The 27,518-nt window shown below is 35.3% G+C and overlaps 1 protein-coding gene across 2 annotated transcripts in view; it reads right to left on the bottom strand.

Moving 5' to 3' along the window:
- The window catches only part of KLHL1 (kelch like family member 1), a 184,286-nt gene extending 159,064 nt beyond the window's left edge, over nt 1-25,222 (bottom strand). For both annotated transcript variants that reach the window (XM_053970469.1, XM_053970470.1), the window contains exon 1: nt 24,735-25,222. In XM_053970469.1, coding sequence (XP_053826444.1) covers nt 24,735-25,222 — 488 coding nt within the window. The remainder of the gene's footprint in view (nt 1-24,734) is intronic.
- Between the last annotated feature and the right edge of the window lie 2,296 nt (nt 25,223-27,518).

Below are 27,518 nucleotides of genomic sequence, written 5' to 3'. Positions count from 1 at the left end.
CGGCTTCTGAAAAGACAGTAAAAAGGTTTAAAATTACATAAAGAAGGAACTGCATTGTTTTGACCATTAAATGCAAACCAAAACATATTATTTTTTATATTTCTTGAATTTAATAGTTACATTGCTACTGCTCATTCTTAGTAATATATTTAATAAAATTAGAAAAATCTAACAGCCTTTATGTGGATGAGTATCTGCATCCAGCTATGCAAGACGAATTATAAATAATGAAATATAGCTCTGAGCCTTGGATTTGTGTAAAGCCTGCAAAAAGGAATTCCTCATTTCATTAACTACTGACACTGATTAGGGCTCAAAGAGCCATATAAAGGATAGTCAATGGACAAATATTCTCCTAACTGCTCACATGTCATGAAGGTTCTTTAAGACATTTTGTTGAAGCTGAGAGGGTCCCACCAAAGCTGCTAAGTGGGAGTACCTCAACTGTCATCCTCAGCAGTTATTTGTATATAGCTGGTAGACAGTGGCACACAACCCATTAGCTGTCTTGGACAACAAGCACATGACAATATTATGATTTCCCATGCGTCACTTCATGAGAGTGATAAACAAATGAGTATTTCTAAAGTATATTCTCTGTATATGAATCACAAAGTACACTCTCTTGCCCTAAAAAAATCACATGAAATAAAAGAATAGCAAAAAAATTTAAGTACTTTATTCTCTTGAGTGAAACATTAGCAATGCTATTTCAGAAGTGTCTTAGTAGAGATGTTTGAAGAGACTCAGATGGATCAATGTCTGACTGACATGTTGACATTTAGCTGCCCAAGTACAACTGTGTGCAATCCTAGCTTAATGCTTAAGGATAACAAGCGTAGCAACAAATTTTAATCTAAGGGGCTATCTGCAATACTTGTTGATTGATAGATTGATCAACAATCCTTAAGGCAAACAAAACAGTAAAAGGGAAGGGAGAGTTCATTCGCTTCAATCTATGCATAGAAAATGTTAAGACATTAATGGACAGCCCTAATTCAAGGATTTCCAATATTTGGCAGTTTAGATTTACTTTAGATTTATTAACACAGTGACATTTAAGTGTTCACAGGCCTGCTGTTCAGTTTAGAAATATTTTTTTTTTTTGCCAGTCCATTGTTAAACAAGAAATAACCATTGCAACATTGCATCTCCAAAGAGTGCCTTTTTAGAGTGTTGTTCCTTGGAATGCTTATGCTCGTGGATGAGGACATCAGTTCGCTTTTACATTTTTATTCCTGTTTACGTTGGGCTCCCTGACTCAGTTTATCCTGGTAATATGCTACGAAAAAGCATCTTAATGGATGACAGCTTTGCAGTATTGAACCCATATGCATGCAGAACACCCTCAATTAAATGTGTCTGACACACCAAATTTGTTCAGTTTAATTAGTAGAAAAATACATGATTGTTTCTGAGTTTCTAAAAACATTTTTCAAAATGGTATTTGAAATCGCAACAATCAGTGACAGTAACAGTCTCATTAAAGGGCAGAAGATTTACGGTCTTAAATTAGAATGTAAAAATCTAAACCTATTTGGATTTTTGTCTGTAATAAAAACACAGATGTTTCTAAATGTCACTTCATCAGCCTGATACTGAATTCTACTTGCATCTTCCTTTAATGTTCATGTCACAGGCTCATGTGAAGGTAGAACATAGGAAAGATGGTAAGAGAAGACTACAAGAAATGTAATACCTCAACAAATCTAATTTTCTGGAATAATTTTAGACTCACGGAAGTATGCAACTATGTTTCCTTCAAGCAGGATTCCACATTTCATGGCCTAACACTGACCTGAGAGCAATTGCTTAGAGTGAATAGACTAGGAGGTGTCTGCTGGGAGCAACTTCTCAGTCTCCCTGACCTCCACAGAGACTGATTCCATACCTATTACAGCACTACCGTATGTTCCCCTATTTTTCTCTTGCCTCCCTTTGAAGGAGTCACAAAGCTGAAGGTGATAATGAGGAGAGGCTCCACTTATCATACTGAGTTAGCTGCTGTAATGGACCAAAAATGTGCTAGATTACCTGGAAATACTTTTCTTTTTTCTAGTACCATTATGACACGTTCTTGTATTCCTCACTTTTATGACTCAACTAGATATGTAAAGCCAGGCATGTGTTTAGGCAAGGCTAAGGGCCATTATGGGCTCTTTTGTGAACATAGTGGGGAGATACATAGGAAGGAAACATCTTTTGCTCTCACTTACCTATGTAGCAGTATAAAGAAAACCGACAATGCTTTTGGTCCTTGAACACACACACATTTTACCTTACTTATTGACAACACTGATAACTTTAAACAGCTCATCATACTTTATAGAATAAGGACTCACTCATATCTTTATGAGGCCTTTCTGGTGAATCCTTATTCTGGTTTTGCTTGCAGATCATTCTGAATATTAGTAGCTATTTAAAAATTTAAACTCTCAATTATTTGTTCCCTTTTTTTAACTCTACTGTTGTGTAAAGCTTCTATGAAGGAAGAGGACTGGCTTCTTCAATTCTGTTTGGTTCAGTAGTCAAAAGTTGCAAATGAAATTTTCAAGAATGAAAGCATTATCACTGTTTTGTACGAATCTTACTTAGAAGGATTCATAGATTCTTCAGTGTTAGTTTTTTCCTATGTATTGAAGAGCAACTGTAATGAAGATACTGTTCATGTAAGCTCTCATTAAGGAAATTATTTAAATTTATCCAGTTAATATAGAATCAATAATATAATTAAGAACAATTTTAAAACTTGAACTATCATAGAGGTAATATAATAATTCTTAGATTGAAGTCAAGAAGGTACTTTCAATAGCATTGCAGGGCTAGCATAAATTCATAAAATAGTATCTTTCTGAGAGTCAAAACAATTGGCATGTTATTTACAAATATTTTGATTTATTATTTAATTTAAATCACAATTATTAAAAAGGTAATAAATTCTTAATGATATAAATATTTTAAAGCACTTTAATATATTCAGTAAAACATATCAAGTACTGCACAACAACAAATAGCCCCATATTTTCTAATTTTTTTTTATATATATATATATAAATATCTTATTCTTAAAATAAAATTTTAACACATTGAATTTATTTTGAAATAAAAACACATGCTCTATTTTCAAGTAAGTAAGGCTTTCTAGAGATGAGTTCTTCATTCAAAACTCTGTGAGGCTCATGGGAATTTTTGCATTGAATGTCATAGTTTTTTTATTAATTATAGAAATAATTTACAGTACTATTGTACTGCATAGTTTTAAAAAATATTTTTTACTAAAACTGATTTGTTTGTTTTTTTTTTTTTCTAGTTATGCATCATGGGATATGCTTGAACTTTCTGGTATTCTTTACCAGACAGCATGGAGTTATTTAATCTCCTCTTCCCCAGTCATTCAGCCCTCTATGGCAGGGAGGAACGACTGTTAGTGTGCAGAAGTGAATGGTTACTGTAAGAACATCCAAGCCTATTTCCCATACAGAGTTTTCACTAAACAAAAAAGGTATATTTTGATCATATAGACACATATGTGTATATATATGCATACATATCTGTATATAACTAACCCAAAAATATATTTATGTTAACGAGATTTGCCTGTGCTTCATGTTAGCTGTCTGCTGTTAGTTACTTTGAATTTTTCCTAGTAGGTGCATTTAAAAGTGAGCAGGAAATGTGGTGCAATTACATGATTCCCTAATTATGCTTTTAATCTAGCCTATTAAGTATTTGAAGACCTTTATAATCCTTTTGTCAACACAAATAAATTTTAAAAAAACCTTTAAAGAATAAAGACAGTCTTTCACAAGTGATTCAGAGATATGCTCAAACTTTCCTAAAAAAGGAAATAAAATTACAATATAGGTGACTGCATTTTATTGAAGCATTATTTTTGACTTCTATTTGCCTAAAATTTTCACAGGAAAATTTTGAGCACAGAATTGATTAGCAGCATAATTCACCATCCTATTTCAAGTTCTTGTAATTTTGCAATTTTATTTATCAGTTATAGTACTGTACAAACATAGACATGGAAAGTTTAATAAACAAACTACTTGAACTGATTTCTTCAAAATGGAGAAAGTCTTTCTCATATTATTTTTATGCATTATCAGAAGCTTCCAGAATACTCAAGAGGTGATATGGTTATATAGTAGTATTTATCAGAATTCCAGCATTAAAGCAGATTACTTTCTGCTAAGTAACTTAGAAGTTAAATAAATAAAAACCAACCAGCCAAAAGTCCCAGAACCCAGAGAGTTTAGACACCCAACCTAGTCAGGAACAGGCATGTTTATGTTCTGATGTATGTCCTGGGCTTGGACTGTCTCCTGAACTTTGACCTTTATCTTAGGCGATAGTATAGTTCAGTAGACCTTTCATGTGGGGAATAACCAAATGCTGAGGACATTTAAATGGCATTTAAATGACTCCTTTTTTCCTTCCTTTTGCTCTTCCTTCCCAAAGATGCTTTGTTATATATGAGAAATGTAATGAGGAAGTTAATCCTTTTCCCAAATAAATGGTGAAAGTTAAGTAGCTCAAAAGAGCTTCGTTGAGCATCAAATGATCTATGTGTGAGATGTCACATTATCTCCTTGTACTAACAAAGCCAGAAGGCTTTTTGCTGAGCTTTAAACAGTCATTACTAAACATCTGATAATAGAAATTAAATATAATTAATTACGTAATTATGCATTTCTACAAAAAATTAATCTTTGGATTAACTTTTACTAAAAATGAAGTCTTTATCATATCTCTAACCTTGCCTTGTATACTGAAAAATGATAGAAAATGATAGAAAAAAAAGAGGAAATAAATTATTCCTTCCCATTCTATTTTTCTGTTATAATGAACTCATATATTTTGATGCATTTTTCAAAAAGCTTGACAGAGTGACAGCTCTAAAATTGATCAATCTTTTAGTTTCATATTCTTAGATGCCTATTGCTTTTTTTTTTTTTTTTTTGAGCCTCTCTTAAATGAAGATGATAATTGTAGCAAAGAACAAGAAATGGATAGCAGAAATATTGCAGTATGACAAACTGAAAGAGTGAATCATACCTGGAAGGAAGCTGCATAAAAATAAGCAATTTGCAAGGTTTTAAAAATATGAAAAGTCCTATGCTTCATTCAGTTTTGTTTCGGTTTTTTCACGTATCTTTTCTAATTTGCTATTTACAATAGAGTTCAGTCACAGAGGGACACATGTAGGTTTTCGGACCAGATGTCTTCTTTTTACTGGAAACAAAATTTGACAAGTAGTCACAAAATGAGATCGCTAAAGAAAAGGATTTATGAAATAGAAAACAAATTGTCTGGGTAATTCGCTATTCATCCACTAATTTTCTGTGAAATACACAGCAATCTGCTGTGGTTTAAGCCATTTCTTAAATCACCTTTGGTATCAGGATAATGGGCAGAACCTATTAGTGTGACATCAACTGTAAGAAAATGTCTAGTCATTGCCTTACCTCTATTGCAAGGAAATTACAAGTATAAAAGTAAAATAAGAATCATGATTTATATACACATGAATACATAAGTTACAGTTTCAAACTGGGTTACAAGGAAGAAATCCTGAGCTTACAAGTTTTAGTATGTAAAGGGATCAGCAATTATATGAATATGATATGAACAATATATTCTTTTTTTTCCAATAAAACTTTGGTTAATTCCTTCCTTCAGCACCTTTGAAAGAACCTATCCTGTTTTAAAGGAAGAAGAAGATCTTTAATGAATTAATTATCAGCTAAAAGATTGGAATTGAGAAGAATTTAAATGAATGGTCATTTTTCATACTGAACATATCTCCACAGAAACATCCCTGAACAATCTGTGTACTGGGTTTGTTGTTAATTATTTACCCAAGAAAAATGAGTATATCAAATATTTGATTTAAATTATTAAAGATAATCACATCCAACCTGATCATAGAGGCATAAGAAAGATCTCATGCTTCTAAATGACTGAGTAATACATTTGAATGATAACAAAAGTAGATTAAATTCAGTGTTGATAACTGCAGAATCAAGAAGGCTGGGGAACAATCACCACATATGGGAAACAATAGACTCTAAATTGGCTAAAAATTGGCTATTACCACTTAGACAATAACTTTGGATTCATTGTGGATAATTTTATTTTCTTAATGTAGTATACCATTTGATCCTCTTTCCTTATGTTAATCCATGTTTAGCAGCCACTTACTAAGTCAGGTGTTGGAATCTTTGATCTGGTTTTGTCTTTAACTTCTCAAAAAGGTAATATGACAGTAATTTAATTTCAATCCTCTTTTAGCTTTCTCATAATAAAGACCTTTTTTTTTAATATTTTGAAATACAGGCACAGTTTCATTTCGAGAGATTTTCACTATCTTTATTCTGTGGGAATGGAAAATTCATCTGTTTGTGTATGTGTCTAGATGTAATCTAGAATGCATAATATTCCACCACAGTCATATCATTTAAAAGAAATCTTTCTTATAACCACATCTTGAATCAGATACCATACATTTAAGATGATAGGGCACAAGCACCTTGGTGAGCATCTTATACCTGTCAGTTATTGGTAATGTCACTAAAGACCACACTTTCCAGATGTAAAATGAAGAGTCAATTTTATATCATTTTATTGAACCAAACCTTCTCAAAGTCCCAATGGAAGTTTGTATGCAATGAAGTTAGAAACAAAATCTGATAAAAGAAAAACTAGTACACAGAAGCTGCACAAGGTTCCAGAAATCTGGGAAACTTTTGCCTCCACATAAAATGCACAGTAGAGACTTTATGAATACTCTTAAAGAAGAAGACAATTCATCGTTGTCTGATTTACTTCTGGTTAAGAATTGGTAGGTTAGTTCCTGCAGAGGCTATACTCCAATTCCTCAGTACAGCACAGTACATACTGCAGCTATTACATGGACTTAATAGGAAAGACTGACTTGAGTCATTTGTCATGACCAGCAATTTTATTATGTTTGCAGTTTACAAAGTAGTATTTTCACAGGGCTGACAGCAATACAGCTCAATGCTGCGGAATGAGAAGAAAAAACAGGAGAAAAAAGGGTGAGAGAAAAGAAGAAGAAAAGATAATTTGAGAAGCTGTTTCCTTTATTCTGAATAAAACTCTCCTTCACATTAATGCCTGTCACAACTTGTGTAGTCAGTGATAAGGTGACCCATATTTGACAGTGCTGTAAACTACAGAGCAACTGGGGCATGGAAAGGAAGCAAAGAAATGACAGCTCGAAACAAAATGTCTGTCATTTCAGTCCTTGAAGCTATTTCTCAGTTGAGGATAGGAAACACAAAAACATTGGATACCCATCCATCATACTAGTTAGCCAATAATTTATTAATATAGTGCTACCACATAAAGCTTTAAGCAACCTACTTATGGCTGGAAGAACTTGGCATAAATGGACTACCCCATCCAACTGTGACCAAATACTCTTGATCTCAGGCATGATTCTTTAGGTGGAGTTTCTTAAATTCCGTTGTTGTCATTCATTATTTTGGTTTCTAATTTTAGAGGAACCAATGAAGCCAAGAAAAATGGTATAGTCAGTCAGAACTGAAAACTCAAATGTTACAGTTTAACTCCCAAAAAATGGGGCTTGCAGACTTCAATCTGAAATACATATCAATCATTTACCCCTTATTTGTTTTCCTTTAATATACTTTTTGGAGGATAAAGCTTTTGCCAACATTTATTTCAAAATGCACTTTTCCCTGAATGATGATATTTTTAATTGACATCAGAAAAACGCTTAATAAAAACACAAAGGCTTGCAAACATCCATATGCTTCCCTGCTTGGTATTACTAAAGTAACCTTTTCCAAAGGTTATAAGTAACCTTCCGGTGGAACTTTTTTCTCAAAAAAATGAAAGTTGACAATGAAGCCAGTTCTTACAACATGAAATATTCACAATTACTTCAGTAATTTAGCCCTTTTTTCTTTGTGCTAAAGAACCCCTTTCAAAACATTCTTATTCAGCATCTTCTGCTATCTATTAAAATTTTATATCAGAGTTAAAGTTTTATAAGGCTTAAGGTTATGAAATATTAAGACAAGAGCTGAGCTTGTGATAATTTCTGTTTAAAAGACAGCAAATGTATCTACCAGAAAGTAAAAAAATACAGATTTTATTGCATTGTTGCTTTATGGATATGCTTTTCTGATACTCCTTTCTCATGGGATATTTATTTTTGGTCAGTGCATAACAGAAAAAAAGAAAAAGGAAAATAACCATTGATATCCAATATAATGAATTGTTACAAACTTTCTTTCAAAACTTTCAATTAGTTTGTCTTTGGCTAATCTCAAAAATTGATCAGGAACTACTGGTCACCAGACATCAAAAGTATTTTAGTCGATACCAGTAGCCCTGTCAATAGCTAAGAGGCTTGGTAAAGTTGAGCCTCAATCTGAATAAATTCTGTTTGAATTCAAAAATGTTCATCCAGTACTACTCAACAGTATCTCTGTATGAAATTCTTATATGCAGCTCTTAAGCGCATTTTTATCCTAATATCTTATTTTATAGTGTATTAGATGTAATTTGAAGTAAATCTATCTATATATGAAAGAGAACAGCTAAAAATTATTCTTTATTTCTACCTTTAAAGGAATATTTATTCTCTTTTAATTCATTCTTTTTATCATTTTAGGTTAAGATGATGAGGCTTGGGCTGCCTTCCCAGAAATTTAAGCTCATTAGAAGAGTAAAATTCAGATTCTGACTTGCCCCAGTTTATTCTTCATGATTCTATTCATGGACAATCTTTATGGAAACATAGAATGGGCAGTACAGAAATCTAAGCACTTCTTAAGCATAATCCAATCCATACTACTGTAGACATCTGATGTATGTCAGCTGAACCATGGCTTAAAGCATGTATTTTTCTCCACTTACTACAGAATATAGAAAGATACACCAAAATGTGTAATCTAAATGTAAATAGCTAAAATGCATTGAAATACTCTGCCTCAAAAATTATCTCAGTCAAGAACTGTAATCCTGCTTCCCTCTCATCACATAGAGGACCCATCTCATGCAGTATATGCACATCTTCCTTTTTAAGACAAGCTATATTCAAATACCAAGTACATTATGTTGACTAGATGACTATGGAACAAGGTGTCTTTCAGTTAGATGAGTAATATTAAATTGAAGAAACTAATGTATCACCTGAAAAACAAGGCTGAAAGAGGTTCACCAAAGCTTACTGCCTGCAGGTTTAGCAAAGAAAATTTGGAAAAGTTGTTACATTTTTTTGACAATACACAAAAGTAATAATAAAAAAAGTTAAGGTAGTCAGAGGAGAGTTACTAAAACTCTAGTTCCTCTGGTTTGTATGTCATTTCTCCAAAATTTTCTAATTATAAAACCTAAGTAATGCTGCTTTAATCTCAGAAATTAGTTCCTAATACAATGTGGAGATTGAAAAAGAAATGCCATTTGTAAAGGTCATAAAGCAGGGACGATACATAGCATGTGACAAAAGGTTTAGCAGAAGAATAACACTGCTTTTTTTTGCCCCTATTATGCTTTTAGCAAATATGTTATTTCCTATCTATAAGATCGCTATGGCTCATTTCCTTTTGACACTACATCTTACTGAGTAGCTATCAGCAGTAATGGAAAATAGGACTGAACTATTATGCTGAGAGTAAATTATAAACTTTAATATAAAACTAATTTAGCATATTAGACTATTTAGCATATTTTCTTCAAAAGGCATGGAATACTGTGAAGTTCATCCATCTAAAACTTATTACTGTTATTGAAATCTTTATCTGTTCTCAATCATATAGCAAGTCTATATAAACATAGGAGACTCTAAAACCCAAAAGATTACTTAAGCCAGATAACTGTTCACAGGAAAGAACTTATGTGCTCAGAAAAAGTATGCAATTTAAAAACATTCATGTGGTGGCCAAACTCCCCAAAATATGATCTATGATCTGAGAATTAATAATAAAATATATTTTCCTTCTTCTTCCATTAGATTTAAAATCATCTCTTGAACCATTTGATGAGATTTTGAGATAAATAATTTTCCATAATTCTAACAATGCAATCAGAACCTTGGTGGCTTCATGATTTCAGAATGCAAAAATTACAAAATAAAAAGTCCTTATCAGCTCAATCCAACATATAATTTTAATAATTTAGTACCAACTCTTGTCATACTTTTTAGGTTTTTAACTATCTAATTATGATCTGTAAAAAAAAATTTCTTTTTTTAAAGACTGGGATTTTTTTTTCATATGCCATACAGGAAGTTTCAGTAATTCTGAAAATCTTAATTATTAATTTTAATCAATAAATGGTAGCAGTGGAACAACACCTTCCCCCTATTTTTTATAAAACAGTATTTTATCTCAAAAATATTTCCATGGAAAATTCATGTTAATCCCTGCTTTGTTTACAGAAAAGAAGCATCAGATCTTTTTTGATTGACCCTTCCATGCACAGTGAATTGAAATAGAATAGAATGATCAAATTGTACACACAAGGACTATTTGTTCCTACTTTCAACACATTTTGGTTTCCAAACAAGCCTAAAGAAATTTGCTACATGGACTAATTTAGAGTAATAATTTGCTACGTGAACTCATCAGACATTCTTATATGAATTAGCATGAGATAAAGGAAATTAGGGTTTGGAAGACAAAGGTTATGGCAAAAATATGCATAGCCTTACAAGATTTTCTGAAATAAAACACAGCAAAGACAAGGCATGCAACATATTTACATGAATAGTCATTAGGAATACCTGGTTTTGATAGATAATTTATCTTTAAATTATATCAGCTTTAGATTGAGTTTTGATATTCTTAAAATTGTCTACTGTACATGACATAAAGTTTGTGTTTGTTTGGTGCATTTTTTTAGATGTTTTTAGAGAAAGCTCTGTTCCTGAGGAGAAAAACCTTTAGAAAAGTGGAAAGAGAGTAATTGCAACTGCTGCTTACTTTGATATGATACTAGATTTTGTTTTCTAACAGAATGATTGCCTTCTATGGTACTCTTAAGGAATCTTAGATAAATTACATTTCACGTGCACACAAAAGGGAATTGTATTTTTCTGTGTTCCATCCCACTCTCCTCCAATGTAGCGGATTTTTTTTTTTTAAGATAAAAATGCCAATATTACTATCTGTGTATTCTCCAGAAAATTTTGGACTGAATAATGAAAAATATATATTAAAAATCAATACAAATCAGTGAGGAAAGTGAGACCCATCTACTTGGTATTTCAATATGCTCAAACATACAGAGAGAAAAGTTTCATTACAGTGTTGTGGCCCTGACAGCAAAGTTTGCAACAGGTAGTCAAAACATAACATTTGCAAAGAGAGGCAGCAATACTTCCAGAAATTAGCATTTTTCTGATTTGTCTTACTATATCTAGATATCAAATATCTATATTTGGTATATCACAGAAGCATACAACTGTACATCTGTTGAAATATGTAGATGCCTCACCATTTAAGATAAATTTTTAAAAAAGACATTGATATTTTTCTGAGCAATTTAGACCACAATCATATTTTCTTGGGAACTTTTAGCAGACAATACATACACTAGAGAGAGATTCTATCATCTGCTTGTAGCAGAATGCACAAACTGTCTGTTGGATTGGGTTGGTTTTTTTCAACTTCTGTTTTCATATGCTAACATAAAGAGTCAAGCTAAGTAAAGATCCTGAAGTACACTGAGCTTTTCCTACAGTACAATAATCATGGGTGGCTCTGTTTAGACTATACAAAAAGCCAAGAGAGAAAAACAAGCCCCTGAAGAGAGATGTTATCTGACTTCACCTTGCAAAATAACATATGTCTAGACACATCTCTGTTGTAAAAGAACACTTAGATTGCAATGAAAAACGAAAAAAGAAAAAAGGTACTTTCCAAATTTCATTTGAGATTAATTAATCTCACATTTTTTGTAGGTTTTTGTATATTTTTTTTCACTGATCTTTTCAAATTGTTTTTGTGTCATGCATAAAGGAATTAATCGTAACAGCAGACCAAAGATTTAAGAAACATCTGTATCACTTCTTAGTCATCAAAATTTGGAAAGAAACCCTCCAATGAATTTCTCCTTCTGAAGTAAGCCTCTTATGTTAGAGTTCATAAGATAACTCACATTCCTTCCTTTCCTAATTACTCACTGCCTCTTTTTTGCTATGTTTCCAGTCACCACTACAAAGGAAACAGGGCACTTCAGACAGAAATCTCCCTTATTAGACAACCATGTTTCATTCTATGCATTAGACTCTTAATGATGTGTACTCTTTTGCTATGAGAGGATTAAGAGTCTTACACATAAAAAGATCTTATTTCAACTCTCAGTTTTATTAATATTTGAAGCCTGTCATGAAAACAGTGTCAACTAAAGAAAAATCAACCTTTCAACTTTCATGGTGGTGAGAGAGATGGCACTAGCCATTACTTAGGGAACCATATAAAATTGCTTTCAAATTTTTATTTTGTATCTAATTCACTATCTGGAAACAATAAACCTCATTATATTTTCCATAATATTTTTAAGAAAATGTAATGAGAAATATGACATAGATCGGGATAATTAGGGAGCATAACAACAAAGCTTGTGCACAAAAAGGAACACACTAAATTTCACATAATTAAAGAGTTACAGTTTGATGAACTTAATACGCAAGTTTTCATTATGTAGTTAAGCTTCTTTTTTATGAGTACTGCAGATAAATTTATTTTACTGTAACACTTACTTGATGGAGATTTAGGATCTTCCTTTAAGGACTCAGACTCAAAACAGCTATTTTCAGTTTATAAATTTCCCCACACAATTAATTTGTTTTTGCTCCAGTCTTAAAAAACAAACAAACAAACAAAAATCCCAGAAAATAAATAAAGAGAACAAACCCCCTACAAATAATAGTACTGGCATTCACTTTCATTAAGTGGAATTTATTTAAACACTAAGCTTTTTAAGATATCAGTCTGTGCATTATGTTCAATGTCTAAATGAGGGGGGCTGATTTTGGTTATGCATAGTCATGAAATTTGGCATACCACAGTACTCCAACGGAAGAGCAATTCAGATGAACTTAAAGAGAGGATGTACTTAAAAAGATATATTCAATGACTGATGTAAAAACTGAATGATAAAAAACTTTTAGTCCTCATACAAAAGGTTAGGTTTTTTTAAAATCTTTGTCAGCATCTGCAGGCAACCTTTTCATAGAAAGATACTTAGGGACAGTTTATGAGATATTATTGAATGTGCTTCTTTCTTCAAGGCAAAAAGATTGTCATGTCTAAGCATGTCATGATTATGGAAGTTTACCTAGTTTATTATAATCTTATATTCCAGATATTAAAGAGTCCACACCACAACCAGTAAACCTTTTTGGTATTTAAAAAATACAATAATATTTCTTTCCTGTTATAATCTTTTCATGGTACAACATGTTTTCTAAAATGATAGTAACTTTTTTTTACCTAGAATTTCTTCAAACAATCCATGCATTTCTTGATTGTTCCGGACAATACAGTAGAGCTGAGGCTCTACCCAAACAGATCAGAGAATAGAAATTCCTTTTTTCACAGGCTATGTGTCTGTTCATCTACTCCTATGATTAAATTTTAGCAGCAGTATGGAATACTTGATTCATATTTTATTTGCTTTTTTTATTTGCTTTGCTAAGTGCAACACTTCTGCAGAATGCTATCTAGACATTTGATCCTACTTCACATCTCTGCTGATTATTGTTGTGACATGATAGGAAGCTGCACTATTCCATATTCATATTTTCAAAGGTCTCTTACTTTTTTTAAGATTATTGTATTTTAATTATCTCCTATAACATATGGGTGAATGATTTAAGAATATTTTAATTTTTATTTTTAAAAAGCATATGCTTTACTTCATTATTTAGTCCTTATTGACTAAAATGAAAGTACTGGGTGTAAAAGAAACATCTGAATTCCTACTGATACAACTACTGTTCCTAATTTTGCATGTCAAGGCTTTCCTCTTCAATCCCTTTTATAGGAGTTTTCATAAATTCCATTTACATCTCCACTGAACAGTTTATAGAGGCATTCACTTTCATCTGAATTTCTATCCTTTCAAAGACTATTACTTTTCAAACAAAAGTCATTAATCTTCTAAATTAAAATACCAGAGTCATGATACGCAATAACTTAACACGGGAGGATTAATTATCATCAAATATGTTGGGGAAGGCATTGTTGATTAACAAACAATTATTAATTGAAGCTTTTGCTATTAAAAAACAACTTCTGAGATGTGACAGTAGTTTGAAGTCCTTATGTTTATCAATATAAGACTAAAAATAGTTTAAAAAACTATTCCCACTAACTGAAAATATGGAGCAGTTTATTTTATATTGTTTATTTTCTCTCTTTCCTTCTTTCTCCTCTTTCCTTCCCTATTTTTAATGTCTCATTTACTTTGGAGATACTCTTACTATTGCTACTTTGAAGGGGTATTTTTGTTTTGAACTTCAGATAATTGATATAAAAAGTGGTTATCTTTGTGGATAAGTTAATAGTAAAATTATGATGAAACAACTGACAGAAGAGAATTCAATAAATAAATAGAGCATAAATAGAGCCACCAGACATTACACACAGAAGGTTTGCATTTAGCATGATGATTAGCGTTACAAAACTCTATAACAGAAATAATTTTACAAATTCAATCTTTTGGACATTCATAAACTATTATCATTTGACTGCATGAATAAAAATATAGCAATGCATATGGAAATTAGTAGTGACTAGAGGTACACTAAAATTACATATTCCAATTTATAAGTAGAGAAATAACAAAGAATATGAGAAAAAAAGCAGTGAACCAGATTGGCCTGAAGGCTTGAACTGGTGATGCATCTGACTGGTCTAGAACATGAAAAGAAGTTATATCTCTGTAGGTAATCAGAAGTCCATCCAAGAACTAAAAGTTGAATATCTGAAGTGCCATATATTCCTGAAAGTACAGATGCAGTGGTTTTTATAATGTATTCTCCATAGCTGCTGAAGGCAAAACAACTTTTACACTCTGAAAGAACCTATTCCCAGCTAGAATATAAAATAATCTCAGAAACTATAGTTTCAAACAAAATCACAGAGCACAACAGAATTTGGCATGAGGTATGCATCCTGTACTTTTTTCTCCTTACATAATTCAACACTATTTTTAGGTATGGATCACTTAAATCATTGAAGAATCTCTAGAAAGAAGTAGGAGGCTAAATAGGATTCAGTCCTAGGACTATATTCAGCAAAGATGCTGCATGTGGTTATACCCATTCAGATTCAAGGAGGTTTTGTGATTATTTGATTTGGTTTTGTTTTCCTTCATGAGTTTTGCACAAAGCAAACCTACATAGCAGCAAAAAGACAGCAAGGTCAAAACAGAGTTGTTTTTTCCATATGGTAAGAGTAGGAAGAAGGATGAAAACAGATGACAGGAAAATACAAATGTTACAAAAGGTTGAATATTTTAATATTGATGAAACATAGTCAAACAGAAAACTTGACTGATATGGTTAAAAAAAGAATGAACTGCAGATGATGTGTTCCATTAATTAGACCTAACTACTTTTTAAAGAATAAGAAAATCGTTGACTTATTAAATTCATAAAATCAGTCCTGTGTGATAAAGATTGTTGGTTTAGATTCAATAAATAAGTTTTAAATTTTGAAAAAGATATTTTAATCTCTCAAATACATTTTGAGATAGTGACAAACACTAAAATATGAAACCTCTTCTTTTCAATTTTACATAATCTTAAATATTTTATTGCTAACATTCCATTTTAGTATAATAAATTGAAGTCCAAACTTTGGAATACACACCACATTAAACCAAGTCTTAATTCTCTCTATGTTTTTCTGTTGGCTCATTTCTGAGAATTAAATACCCATCATTTATTTTCCATTTTATCTCATTAATTAAAGTCAATATTTTTCATGAGTCAAGTAGAACAGATGAAATTCCACATCATGTAGTGAAAATGGAAATCAAGAGATAAGATGTGCCTAAGTAAGTGAAAGAATGGATTCAGGATCCTAACTGGTAGGAAAGGTCTGTTTGACAGCCAAAATGTGGCAGGCAGATATGCAGTAAAGGACTGAAGAGTGAATTAATAGGAGATATGATTACAAATGTGGTTTGGAAAACCAGGCTACTCATGACAATCACCTCTGATGCCTTGAATATATATAATTAGCACTACAAAACTGTAACACTGGCCTAAACTAACAGTAATCCTCAGCATAGCCAGTATAAATATTTAAGACTTCAGCTCGAATAAGAAGATATGGAAAGAACAATGTGACATAAACTTGAAGTATGTATTGATACTTCTAGCTAAATTTTAAGATAAATTTTGGAGAAATTTACTTTCTTTTATTTTGCAGAAAAATGTTTTCACTTAAAAGACTATTTTTAAAGTTTAAATGATGATAATGTTTCAACCTGATATTACAGTTAAAAGTAACATTTTCAAAAATTTAGAAATAAGAGATTTAAATTACTAATGGAAAAACATCTAAACAAAGTTATAACCTTTACTTAAACTCTTACCAAAAAGTCATAATATTTTAGTATTTTGGATCTGTGTTCATCTTAGATTATTGGTAAGTTATGACTTTTTGAAATAAAAATCAGAAATTTTAGATACTGATGAAATTAAATTTTTGGTAAAGTTGAGGGATTTGGAGGATTTATTTTTTCAGTATTATTAGGGAAGATTACACAGTTACTTGTCTTTCTGAGGAAGTTGCAGCAGTTCTCAACTTTTTACAGGATAAATTTCCTTTCTGAAACTTTTAATAACATCTAGTTCTTTCCCTAGTGTAAATAGTTTGCTTTAGATCATCAATTCTGTATTTTAAAAAATTGTTCTAACAACACAAGGAAATTTGTATGCTAGGAAATTCTGCCAAAACATCATAGCATAACATTTAAGGAGCAATTTTCACCTAAAAAATGCAAGCTCAAGATATAAAAAGAAAGAGCAAATTCTTAAACTGCTTCCAACAGGGTATAAAGAAAATGTGTCACAAGGATAAGAAGCAGCTGCTAGAAAGCAATGATCATGTGTTAAGAGTATGGTTATCTGTATGCATCAGCGGCGCTCTTACGAATTTAACAGATTCCAACAATATGCTTTAATTTTTTTCCATGCACAATATTTAAATGAACTTCATAGGAATCAACTCTAATTTATTTATTAAGAACTATATAAATTATATACATATATGCACTTTTAATATATGTAAATCTTATGATGTTTATATTAAGAGAGAAATGCAGATGATACATATTTATTTGAGCATATATATAGACGTATATAGGTCCCTACTATTATTATTCCAGGAATGGTTTTATCAAGGAAAAAATATTATATTCAAGCCAACAGTATTTCTGCAGACTTCTCTATAAAGATTGACCATCAATTGGATTTTCAAGATGGCTATTCTCTGTTCTTTATTTACTTTGACTGTGAAAATGTTGAAAAGCCTTTCCCTATTGTAATGTTCTTTGATGTTACCCTTAAGAGGTAGTTAGTTTTAGAGGTCTTTCACTGATTCAGTCAGTCCCTGTGCAACTGATATTTTAACTGCCAAATCTTTTCTTAATGTTATATATTTTTTAAAATATTCCTGCAAAACAGTGCAACTTAGTCCAGAGAAAAAAAGAATGGTTGGTTTTGTCAATGTTGAAAATACATGGGTAACAGCAACCAAGAAACTGGTCAAGTCCTTTGCTTCCTAGTGTGTTTAATGGGCTCATGCTTTCTAGCAGCATCTATACTTTTATTGAGATGAGTGATATGCTTTTTACTAACATTGTAAAAATATATTAGATTCAATTAATTCTACCCTTTTATTCCATCTTTTTAGAACTGTTTGAATTTGCAATGCAGACTTCAAATGGTGTTCTTTTTACCAAATTTAATTGAACATTAAACATTTAAATCAAACATTTGAACCTGAACTAGCTACTTTAGACTATTGTTACACTCAATGAAGAGAAATAGGGACATCTGAAAGATAATTCACCATATTCAAAAATGTGCATCTAAGATAAAGATGAGATGAGATAAGATAAATCCTCATCTTAGACTGAATGACTTACTCAAACTAAAGTGGCTTGCTGGCCCATTAAACATAGCAAATACTACCATCATCTTGGCAGATGGTGATAAAACAAATCAAGAGAAAAAAGTAAAATGGGAAGCTCAGGTAAAAACATAGGAATGGGAATTCTATTAGGATTTTATTAAAAATTACAAAGGAGATAAGGGAAGATTTAAATGATACTGAAATTCAAAGATTACAAAATATTTAGGGAGAAACAGAAGAATGAGAGGTCCAAGAATGTTAATGAACTAGGGGAAATTTGACTTTATTTTTAGAACCATCTAGGACAAGGTATAAGCAAGACTGGACAGAAAGTAACCTGATAAGTAAATCAATGAGGCAGATGGTAAAAGAATTTGGTAAAACCAAGTAATGATGTCTGGGTAAGAAACCTAGGATTTGAAGAATACAGTTGGGATTCCTTTGAGACTATGGAAAGAAGAAAAAAAAAACCAAGAATAAGGTCCAGGAGAATTCATATTCAATTACAAAAATGTAAAGAGGATGTAACAAAAGCAAGGGAACACCAAGAAGAAACTTATATGAATCTGCTTGTCACTAGAATTCCAAATGCAGTGGAAGACTCTAAAGACTTGCCATATCTTCAGCTGTTGAAGTCCTCAACATTTTTACAGAGAAAGCACACAATCACTGTTGTAATTACCAATGTAAAAATTAAGAACTTTCTTTTATGTCATTTGTTCTATCGGTTCAAGTGGTAATGGGATATGCAGGGAACCCTCAACTTTCAGTTCTGCATTCAAGCGATGGACAAAAGAAGTGGCAGTACATGAAGTGACTTGTGTGTTCTTCTGCTTTTTTTTTAATTAAAAACCAAACCAAAACAAACAGCCAAGCTTTAGAAATGCTGTTCTACAAGTACGAAAGCCAGTTTTTAAAGTTAGGAAATTCTAGACCTAGATTCTCTTTGTAACTTATCTAATTCCATACACACACATATATATATATATATATATATATATAGTCTTCAGCTATGTGATCTTGCACTATTTTTATCACCTGATTCTTCTGCATCCCATGCACAGAGCATAGATCCTCTGAGAATGAATAAGAGCTTTGAAGGAGAAAGGTCTGTGGCCTGTGTTCCATAGGAACTCTGATTCTTCTGTTGTGAAAGTTAAAAGTATAAACATAAAAGCTTACAAGTTATATAACCATTTTTAGTAGTTTCATAATAAAGTTGAAAAACTGGCTCATGACAAAAACAAATGGATTATCCCCTTTTGATTCCATAACCTAGAAATGCAGAATTGTGTGATCTACATTCCACCCTAAGCACTAAATTACTATCTTAATAAAGTAGTCTATATGAAATAATATAAAAACATAAGCAGCTATTAATTTGAGTTCTTTAGTAGCCCATCTTAGGACCTGGTTATCACAGGAGAAGGAAGCTATGTTTCAAATATAGATAGCACCTCAGAAAGGCAACAGCCATGATCAGTTGTGAAAATATTTGAAGTTTTGAGAGCTCACAGGCTAGACTAAGACATAGGAAGGTATCTTGATTCTCCTTTTCTTGTAAGTTCAGGTACCAAGATGAAAGCTGTAAACAGGAAACTCCATTTACTTAGAAAGCAGAGACCAGAATCCTCTCCTAAGACTAGATAAAATTACAGCAGTACATGAAGCAGTCAAGTACCAGATTTTTATGACAGTTTTATCTACATTTTCTAAAATGGTCAAAATATTTTCCCATTAAATTAGAAAGCTGCATTGAGAATGTTGCTCATCCTGATAGGTTTCAAATTCATACCTTTCTATAGCAGCATGCCAACCACAAGGTTGTAGGTTGCTAGGAGAAAAGGGAGGAGACTTGGAAGCAGGAGAGACTAATGGGCAAAAGCATCAAAATGCAGGATTTGTGAGCTCAAAACAGAAAAACACAAAAGAAATGCTTATACAAAAGCTTTGATCATATAGTTTAACCATGTACATTTTTATGTTCCTGATTCTACAGTGATCATAATTATTTAATTTAAATAAATAGTTTTGACCACAGAGACTTGCAAATTAAATTTCTCAGTTAATGTTTGAATTGGAAAATCATTCTCGCACTAATTAACCTTTTGGATTCCAATTAATACTGATTTTTTTACTTCCCATTGACAAACTTAGAAATATAGTAAAATGCCTAGCTCATTACTTTTCCAGTGACTCAACATTTGAGCATGAAACTCTGTTGTGTGAGGAAGGCACAGCATTCAGTCCTTTTGCTTCTTTCTTTACAGTACACTATTAGACAGTATCTAATGGCTGGGAGGATTTGCCATCTTCTTTCATAAACTGTATTTTCAAATTCTTATATGTTTTATGAAAGACTTCTGCATTGTCAGTGCTTGCTTTATGTGGGTTAGGCATATCTGGCATAATCTTCTTGGAATTGTCTCTTAAACAAAATGTTAATTGAATCCTGTGTTCTCCACTCTTGCACACAACCAGAGGAGTCTGGGATTGATTTGCAGATGGGCTCATCATTTATGGGTGCAACTGAGAACAGAGAAAGTAGTGGGAGAAAAGTGCTATGTGCTCTGAAACCAATCAATTCAATGGTTTTTGTTTTTTGTTTTTTTGGTTTTTTTTTCTTTTATCTCTCTTTCTGGCTTACCCCTCTACTGTAAAATAGGGCTGTTGTAAAAATAAACCTGTTACTAGTTTGCGAAGCACGTACTGAGTGTAGTGGTGAACAGTGCCAAGGACTCATGAGGAATTACATCTTCATAGGATTTGAACAGTGTGAGGCAAGCAAAACATGCTACCACCCACTCAGGAGGGAGGGATTAAAATAGTAACTCTTTGCCTATTAAGTGAATCTCATTCATGTTGGGGGTTGATTAACAAGTCACCTGAAAAGAGCCATCGTGATTGTGTAAAATCTCCATTATAAACTTCGAGGCTCTAATGGATGTATCACAAATCTTTGCACTGGTATTTTCCAAGCATTTTGTGGCTGATTTGTAAATCTTAATTATAAATTCATATTATAGAGTTTTTTTTCCTAACAGTTTTGTCTTAGGAAATTAAGATTAAAAAAAAAAAAAAAAAAAAAAAAAAAAAAAAAAACCACAAAAAAACACAACCAAAAAAAACCCTTTAAATATCCACTGCATCTGCAATTTTGTTATGCCAGCTCTAAATCCATTTGATATGTATGTTTCCAAGCAATTTCAAGCAATCAGACCATGTTTTAACACTAATTATTAACAGTAAAACATTTTTTTTCTTTTTACAATGGAAATATGGAAATAGAATAATTAGGTAAGCACTTTATAACATGCCCTATCTAACCCTTCAGTCTTCTTAACGCCAGTAGGACTATCCACATAACCTTACTTATGCGTAGATACACTGTACAACTGACATGACAGGATGTTTTTCAGATACATGCAAAAAACTAGAATTAGTAAAGTAGAATGTATTTATTATTACACAACCATAATCTCTCATTAAATAAATCCCACAATATCTAACATTACATTAAAACCAAGAATTCAAGATCCAGGTTTATGTTTAGCTTAGATGTAGAAACAGTAACTAAAACTCCACTGAAAAACAAATCCAGCTGAGCTGACAAAGGATACCAGTACAAAAATTACATACCAAGCTGAGGAGACCAGCTGGGAAAAAACATTAATAAAAAGAAACTAACAAACAAACAAAAACCCCAAACAAGAATCCAACCAAAACTCTTTTGGAGATACAAGGATACCAAGTAGACACTAAAAATAAAAAAAAAAAAGCCCACAAAGCAATTTTCACTTCTACATATATGTCAATAGCAGAAAAAAACATTTATAAAAAGACTTGTGTCTACAGAATGAGTGAGAGATAACTTTCCAGGGCATTAGAAGATTATTGGATAATAGAACTTTCAAGCACAGAAATCACTTGACCACCTCTTGACATAACATACAAAGTTCATAGAGGTAAATGAAAGGTTCTTTGATAAGAAACAGAAGATCAAGTCTTATGTTGGATCCCGGGTTTGGGTTCAGATTAGGGGTTCTGATATGTGTTAGTTAGCCGGTTCTGTGTACCCCTTTGTACACCTCCGTTCCCCCCACGATGGTTCGCTCCAAGCTGCCTGCCATTGGAGCTTCTCCACATCACTCCAGTAACCACCCCCCATCCCTTCCTGAAACTTCCCTGTCAGTTACCCCATCCCCGCGTCCCCATTCGCCCCAGAGCCCTGTGTCCGCCCCTGCCGCGTTCCCATTGGTCGCCGTGGTCCACGTCACCGCCACGGTGCCTGTCCCCATTGGGTGGGAGGGCTTCTGCCCTCCTCATACCGCCCCCTATAAAATCCCATGCCTCCCTGGTCCTGGGGCCATTTTCGCCCACACGGCGCTGGAAGCGAGTTGCGGCTTCTCCACCGCAGCTCCCCGTGGCCATTAAAGCTCTACAGCCAACCATGCAGACAGAGTGGGCAATTCTTTCACCTCTTTGTCGCGCCCCTCGCGCCAACGGCAGAACGTGGCCAGCCCCACCCCGTCACACGGAAAGCAGATGCGCCCAGGACTCACAGCAGCCCTGGTACTGCCGAGAAGCAGTGCCTTTGCCAGGCTCTCCAGAGCTGCCCAGGACTGGGGAAAAACAAACAACGCCGTAGTCTTAGACTCTAAAGCTATCTTAAACATTTTCATTCCTCAAAAGGTGTCATTTTCATTAATAATGAAATCACATCTCCTGAAGCAGTTATTTTAAATCTGAACAAATATGAGCATATTTCTTCAACAGGATTATGAACTACTGATGACTAGATGTGTTGTTTCAGTAGCAATGAATGAAGAACATGAAATAAATGGATTATGAAAATCAAGAGCAGTAAGAGCAGTAATCAGATACATAATGTCACAGAGTACATACATATCAAGTCAACTCTTATGCACAAATCAAGTGGTGCTACTCAGTAATTTTCTGTTAGCATGTAGATCTCTATAGAATCTACAGATTCTACAGAATCTACAGATCAGTGACACACCTAAATGAAAAGTCCATAGAATGAAAACTATATTTGTAATAGTTTTTAACCTCTCCCATTCCTTCTTTAAAAACCTGGAAGATATAATTTTAGGGTTGGTATTTTGCCTGTCTTTGTAGTGTATCTGATAATTTGAGTTGAATCCTAGAATAAGCACTTTCTTGTTGCTCAGAACAACTTCCAGTGTTCGTAAAAACTTCAGTATTGCTTTTGCTTTAAAAATATATTCTAAGTCACTTACCAGCTATTCCATGTGTCTAAATTATGTAACTCCTATGAAATCAACTATACTAACTGAGAAAACAAAAAGAGAGTCAAGGAGACAATATATGCTTTAGGGCTCTCTGAAAATGTGTAACATACTCAAAGATACACACCCATATCTACAACTGTAGTAATCAAAACATATGCACAGTGCTGTCCTAATGCTATATGCATTACTTTCAATATGAAAAAAAAAGAAAACAAATAATTTCTTTCTTTTTTTTCTTGTTTAGAAACAGAACAGTACGTTTCTTTCCCTAGGAAAAAACCAAAACAAACAAACAAACAAACAAAAAAAAAAAAAAAAAAAACCAAAACACAACAACAAAAAACAAAAAAAAACCACCAAAAAACAAGGGAAATGAAAATGAAGTCATCTTAACTGTGGGGAGATGGAGGCAAGCAGAGTAAAAGTAATGAATCATTTTACCCTTAGGACTATCTGTGTCAGAGTTTTTCTGAAAGCTCTCTCTTAGCTACAGTTCCTTCTTCAAATTATTTTAATTTGTGTTTCAGCTGGGCATGAGGAGGGCAGGGAATGGGAAAGAAAAGTAATTCAACATTAACACATTTGTATGAAACACAAGAATCTGGATATGTCTTTCTTGTTCTTACATAGGATGTAAGATGTGTGACTCGGTTGATGGCTCATAAAATTCTTATAAGTCTTATTTTTCTGTGAGGTAGGCTGCAACACCGAGTTTCAGGAAAGCGGACGCTTTTACTTTCGAGCTTTCACCTGTCATCCCAGTATCCAGAACAACACCACCTCCCGCTAGCGTTTTAATAAACTTCTGAGAAAGTTGGGTAGCGACGATCCCCAGCGCAGAGCGCCGGCTTTGAGAGGCGCCTGTTCTCAAGCCAGCCCCACGGCCAAGGGCAACCCAGGAGCGGGGACGGAGATGGGGACAGGGACGGTACAGGGACAGGGACAGGGACAGGTCGGGATAGGCACAGGTCAGGGGCAACCGCAGGCCAGGAGCAGGGGCAAGGCCAGGGGCAGACCAAGGGCAGCATCCCTGGTCCGCCGCACCTTGACCATGAGGCTGGCCGGTCTCTCCCGGGACTCTCGGCAGCCCTCCAGCTGCCCTCCCTCCGCCTCCAAACCCTGCCAGTTCAAACTGGAGGAATCGTCTCGCCTCCAGACTCACCCTCCCGCAACGCCAGCACACCGGGCCGGCTGCGCCCCCGCCCCGCCACTGCTCCCCGGGGCCGCAAAGCCCCGCAATGACCCCCGCGGACACGACCGCGCCCGCCGCGCAGGTGGCGCCGGAGCGGCCGCGCTCCCCTACCTGTGCCCGCCTCCGTCACCTGTTGCCCGGCTGCCTCCATCGGCGCAGCCCCCTGGCGCATCCTCCCGCTCCGGCGGCGCTAGGGGCTTCTCGGGCTCGCGGGCCACCTCCATCCCGCCGGGCACCGCCTCCTCCTCCTCCTCCTCCAGGGACTCCACGTAGAAGACGGTGCGGGGCGGCGGCGGTCCCGGGCCGTGCCCCGTGGCCGGCCGGCCGCCGGCAGACAGCAGCGTCCCGTTGAGCGGGCTGGCCGTGGTGGCCGCCGAGGAGGAGGCGGAGGAGGCGGATTTCTTCCAGAAGACGCCGTTGCCTCTCTCCTGGTTCTTCAGCAGGCGGCTCTGGCTCGGTCCCCAGTGCTCGAAGCTGCTGTCGGGCGGCAGGCAGCCTCCCCCCGCCGGGCCGCCCGCCGGCGAGGGGTGGCTGAACAGTTTCCAGCGGAGGCGCAGGATGTGCTTCACGTCGAAGTCTTTCCTGCTGGAGCCGGACATGGTGCCGCGGCGGGCGGAGGACAGGCGCGGGCTGAGGCGGGACTCACGGCAGCCAGGCAGGGCCAGGCGGCGGCGGTGGCGGCAGCAGTGCGGGGCGGCTCCGCTCCGGCAGCGGCGGCGGCAGCGGCGGCTCCTCCGGGCAGTGCTGGGCTTGTAGGGCGAGGAGTGGCAGCCGCCGGGCGGAGAGAGATGCGCACACACACCAGCGCGAAGAGAGAGGGAGGATGGATGGAGCGATGCACAGAGCCAAGAGGAGGTAGAGACACCCAGCAGGAAAGGGAGAAAGAGAGAGGGAGAGATGCTCAGAGCTGACGAGAACTGCACGGTGATGAGTGGAAAGGGGAGGAGAGAGAGGCAGAATTGGGAGACATCTCTCAGGGGAGACGGACACTTGCGAGGGAAGAACGAGTGAGGGATGCTGCGACGACGCGCTAATCTGATTAACGGGGGAGCGAGCTACAGCCCGTAGAGGAGCGGCGGCGGCAGCGGGAGGCAGGTGGCACCTCCTCAGTCTCTTAGAGCTCCGTGACCGAGTGCAGACAGAGAAGAAAAAGTCACCTGGAAACCTCTCTCCACCTTCCGCCTTCCCATCCCGTTTCTCCGGGGAGTCCCATGCCTGCCATTATTTGGGATGGCAAAGCCTGAGAGCTGGCACAGAATGAAATCGGGGCTCCTTTATATGCACTGTACGTAGGAGGGGGAAAAAATCCCGCCCGTGAGGCTGTCAAGGTCCTCAGTATACAATTTTCTGTCTATCTCGGCGCCTCTCACCAAGCCACCCCCTCCCTTGCATGTGACGCAGATGTGCTCTGGGGCCGTCAGTGTGAAGAGACAGAGGGAAAAGGAGATGCTTCAAGCTTCATCATGCAAGTAAGTCGGCAGGTCACTCCTCTTCTCCCTCCAGTGCAGGTCTCCTCACCTTGGTATTTCGGTTCTGAGACAGCTGTATATTACTGGGAGCAAAATAAAGTACAACAACAAATATATCAGCAGCAGTAAACACAAAAATGTGAATAATAGGAGTACAGACTTAATAGACTGCATGCAGACTGGATAAGGTTGCAGGTTAACGATGTATTCTGCAGGCTCCATTCATTAGCCTGTTGGCTCAGTGCTGCTGTACCACTAAAAAACATTTGGCTAGAGATGCAGTGTGTCAAACAGAAATAGCATGACACATCTACTTCTTACCTTTCATACCTGCTCTTAATGCAGTCTGACAGTGCTAAACCCAAGGGAGGTTCCTTTCACAACATAAGAGATCTGCTTAGGAACATCTGCCCACTTGGGAGACGTGTTACAGAGTACACTGCATCGGGGACATAATTACAGAATTAAAAGCTTTATGGTGAAATGTAGAAGGGGGATATGGCAGCAAAATTTCATATCACCACCTGGCTCATGAACCCCAAGCATGGGAAGCTGGGGGCAATAAGATGATACACAGAATACCTGCAATTCATCTGTACCTTACTAACTAATGTTTTAGAAGATTTATCCCTAAGAAAATGATGAAACAGATTGTATTCTCAACCAAGAATCTTTGCATTGGCCAGCTTTACCAATGCTGATATTGGTACCAGCTCATGAGTGGTACCATGAGCTCATGAGTTCTCAAAAGTTTGTTGTTCTAACTATGTAAAATCAAGAAATAAGGTTGAAGGACTTATTTCCCTCAAGCTGGAATGTTTTAACTCCTCATTCATAAAGTATTATAGCTTGAAAATTCCTCCAGGAAAGCACACAAATCAAATACAAATTAAAAATTTTATTACCGTTATATTTACTGAATGACTGAAGTATAATACTGTTTTGTTTAGTTTGTCATTGGAGTAGTGCTTCTGGATAAAAACCAATATTAGGGTTTGTGTTTAACACTGATAAAGTCTTGGATTTAACAGTACAAGAATTCAGGGCACCAAGTCCTACTTTGAAAGGAAGAAAAATTGCCAAAGTGCATTTTAAATATTGATTTATGTGAGAACAGCTGGACTGAAAACTCCCTGGTGCCTCAACTTTTTTTTCTCAGTATTTAGTGATAAAAAAGAGACAAAAACCATTCTAAATAAAACAGAGGATACTGTTCATCTATATCCAGGAACTGATCTGAGTATGTGCTGCTTAGGAGAGCAGCCGGAAGAAATGCCTAGAAATCATCTAGAATAGGACAGATGAAACGTCAGTATTTTCTGAGAGTCTAGAAATGCATCTCTTATGATGAAATATATGAAATCATCTATAGTGAAGACTGGCTACTTAGTGTCTAGTTACATGCTCTAAAAGATAGTTTTAATCA

This window comes from Vidua macroura, chromosome 2 (genome assembly GCF_024509145.1).
Source record: "Vidua macroura isolate BioBank_ID:100142 chromosome 2, ASM2450914v1, whole genome shotgun sequence".
NCBI classification, from domain to species: domain Eukaryota; kingdom Metazoa; phylum Chordata; class Aves; order Passeriformes; family Viduidae; genus Vidua; species Vidua macroura.
This window is presented reverse-complemented; position numbering and strand designations above follow the sequence as displayed.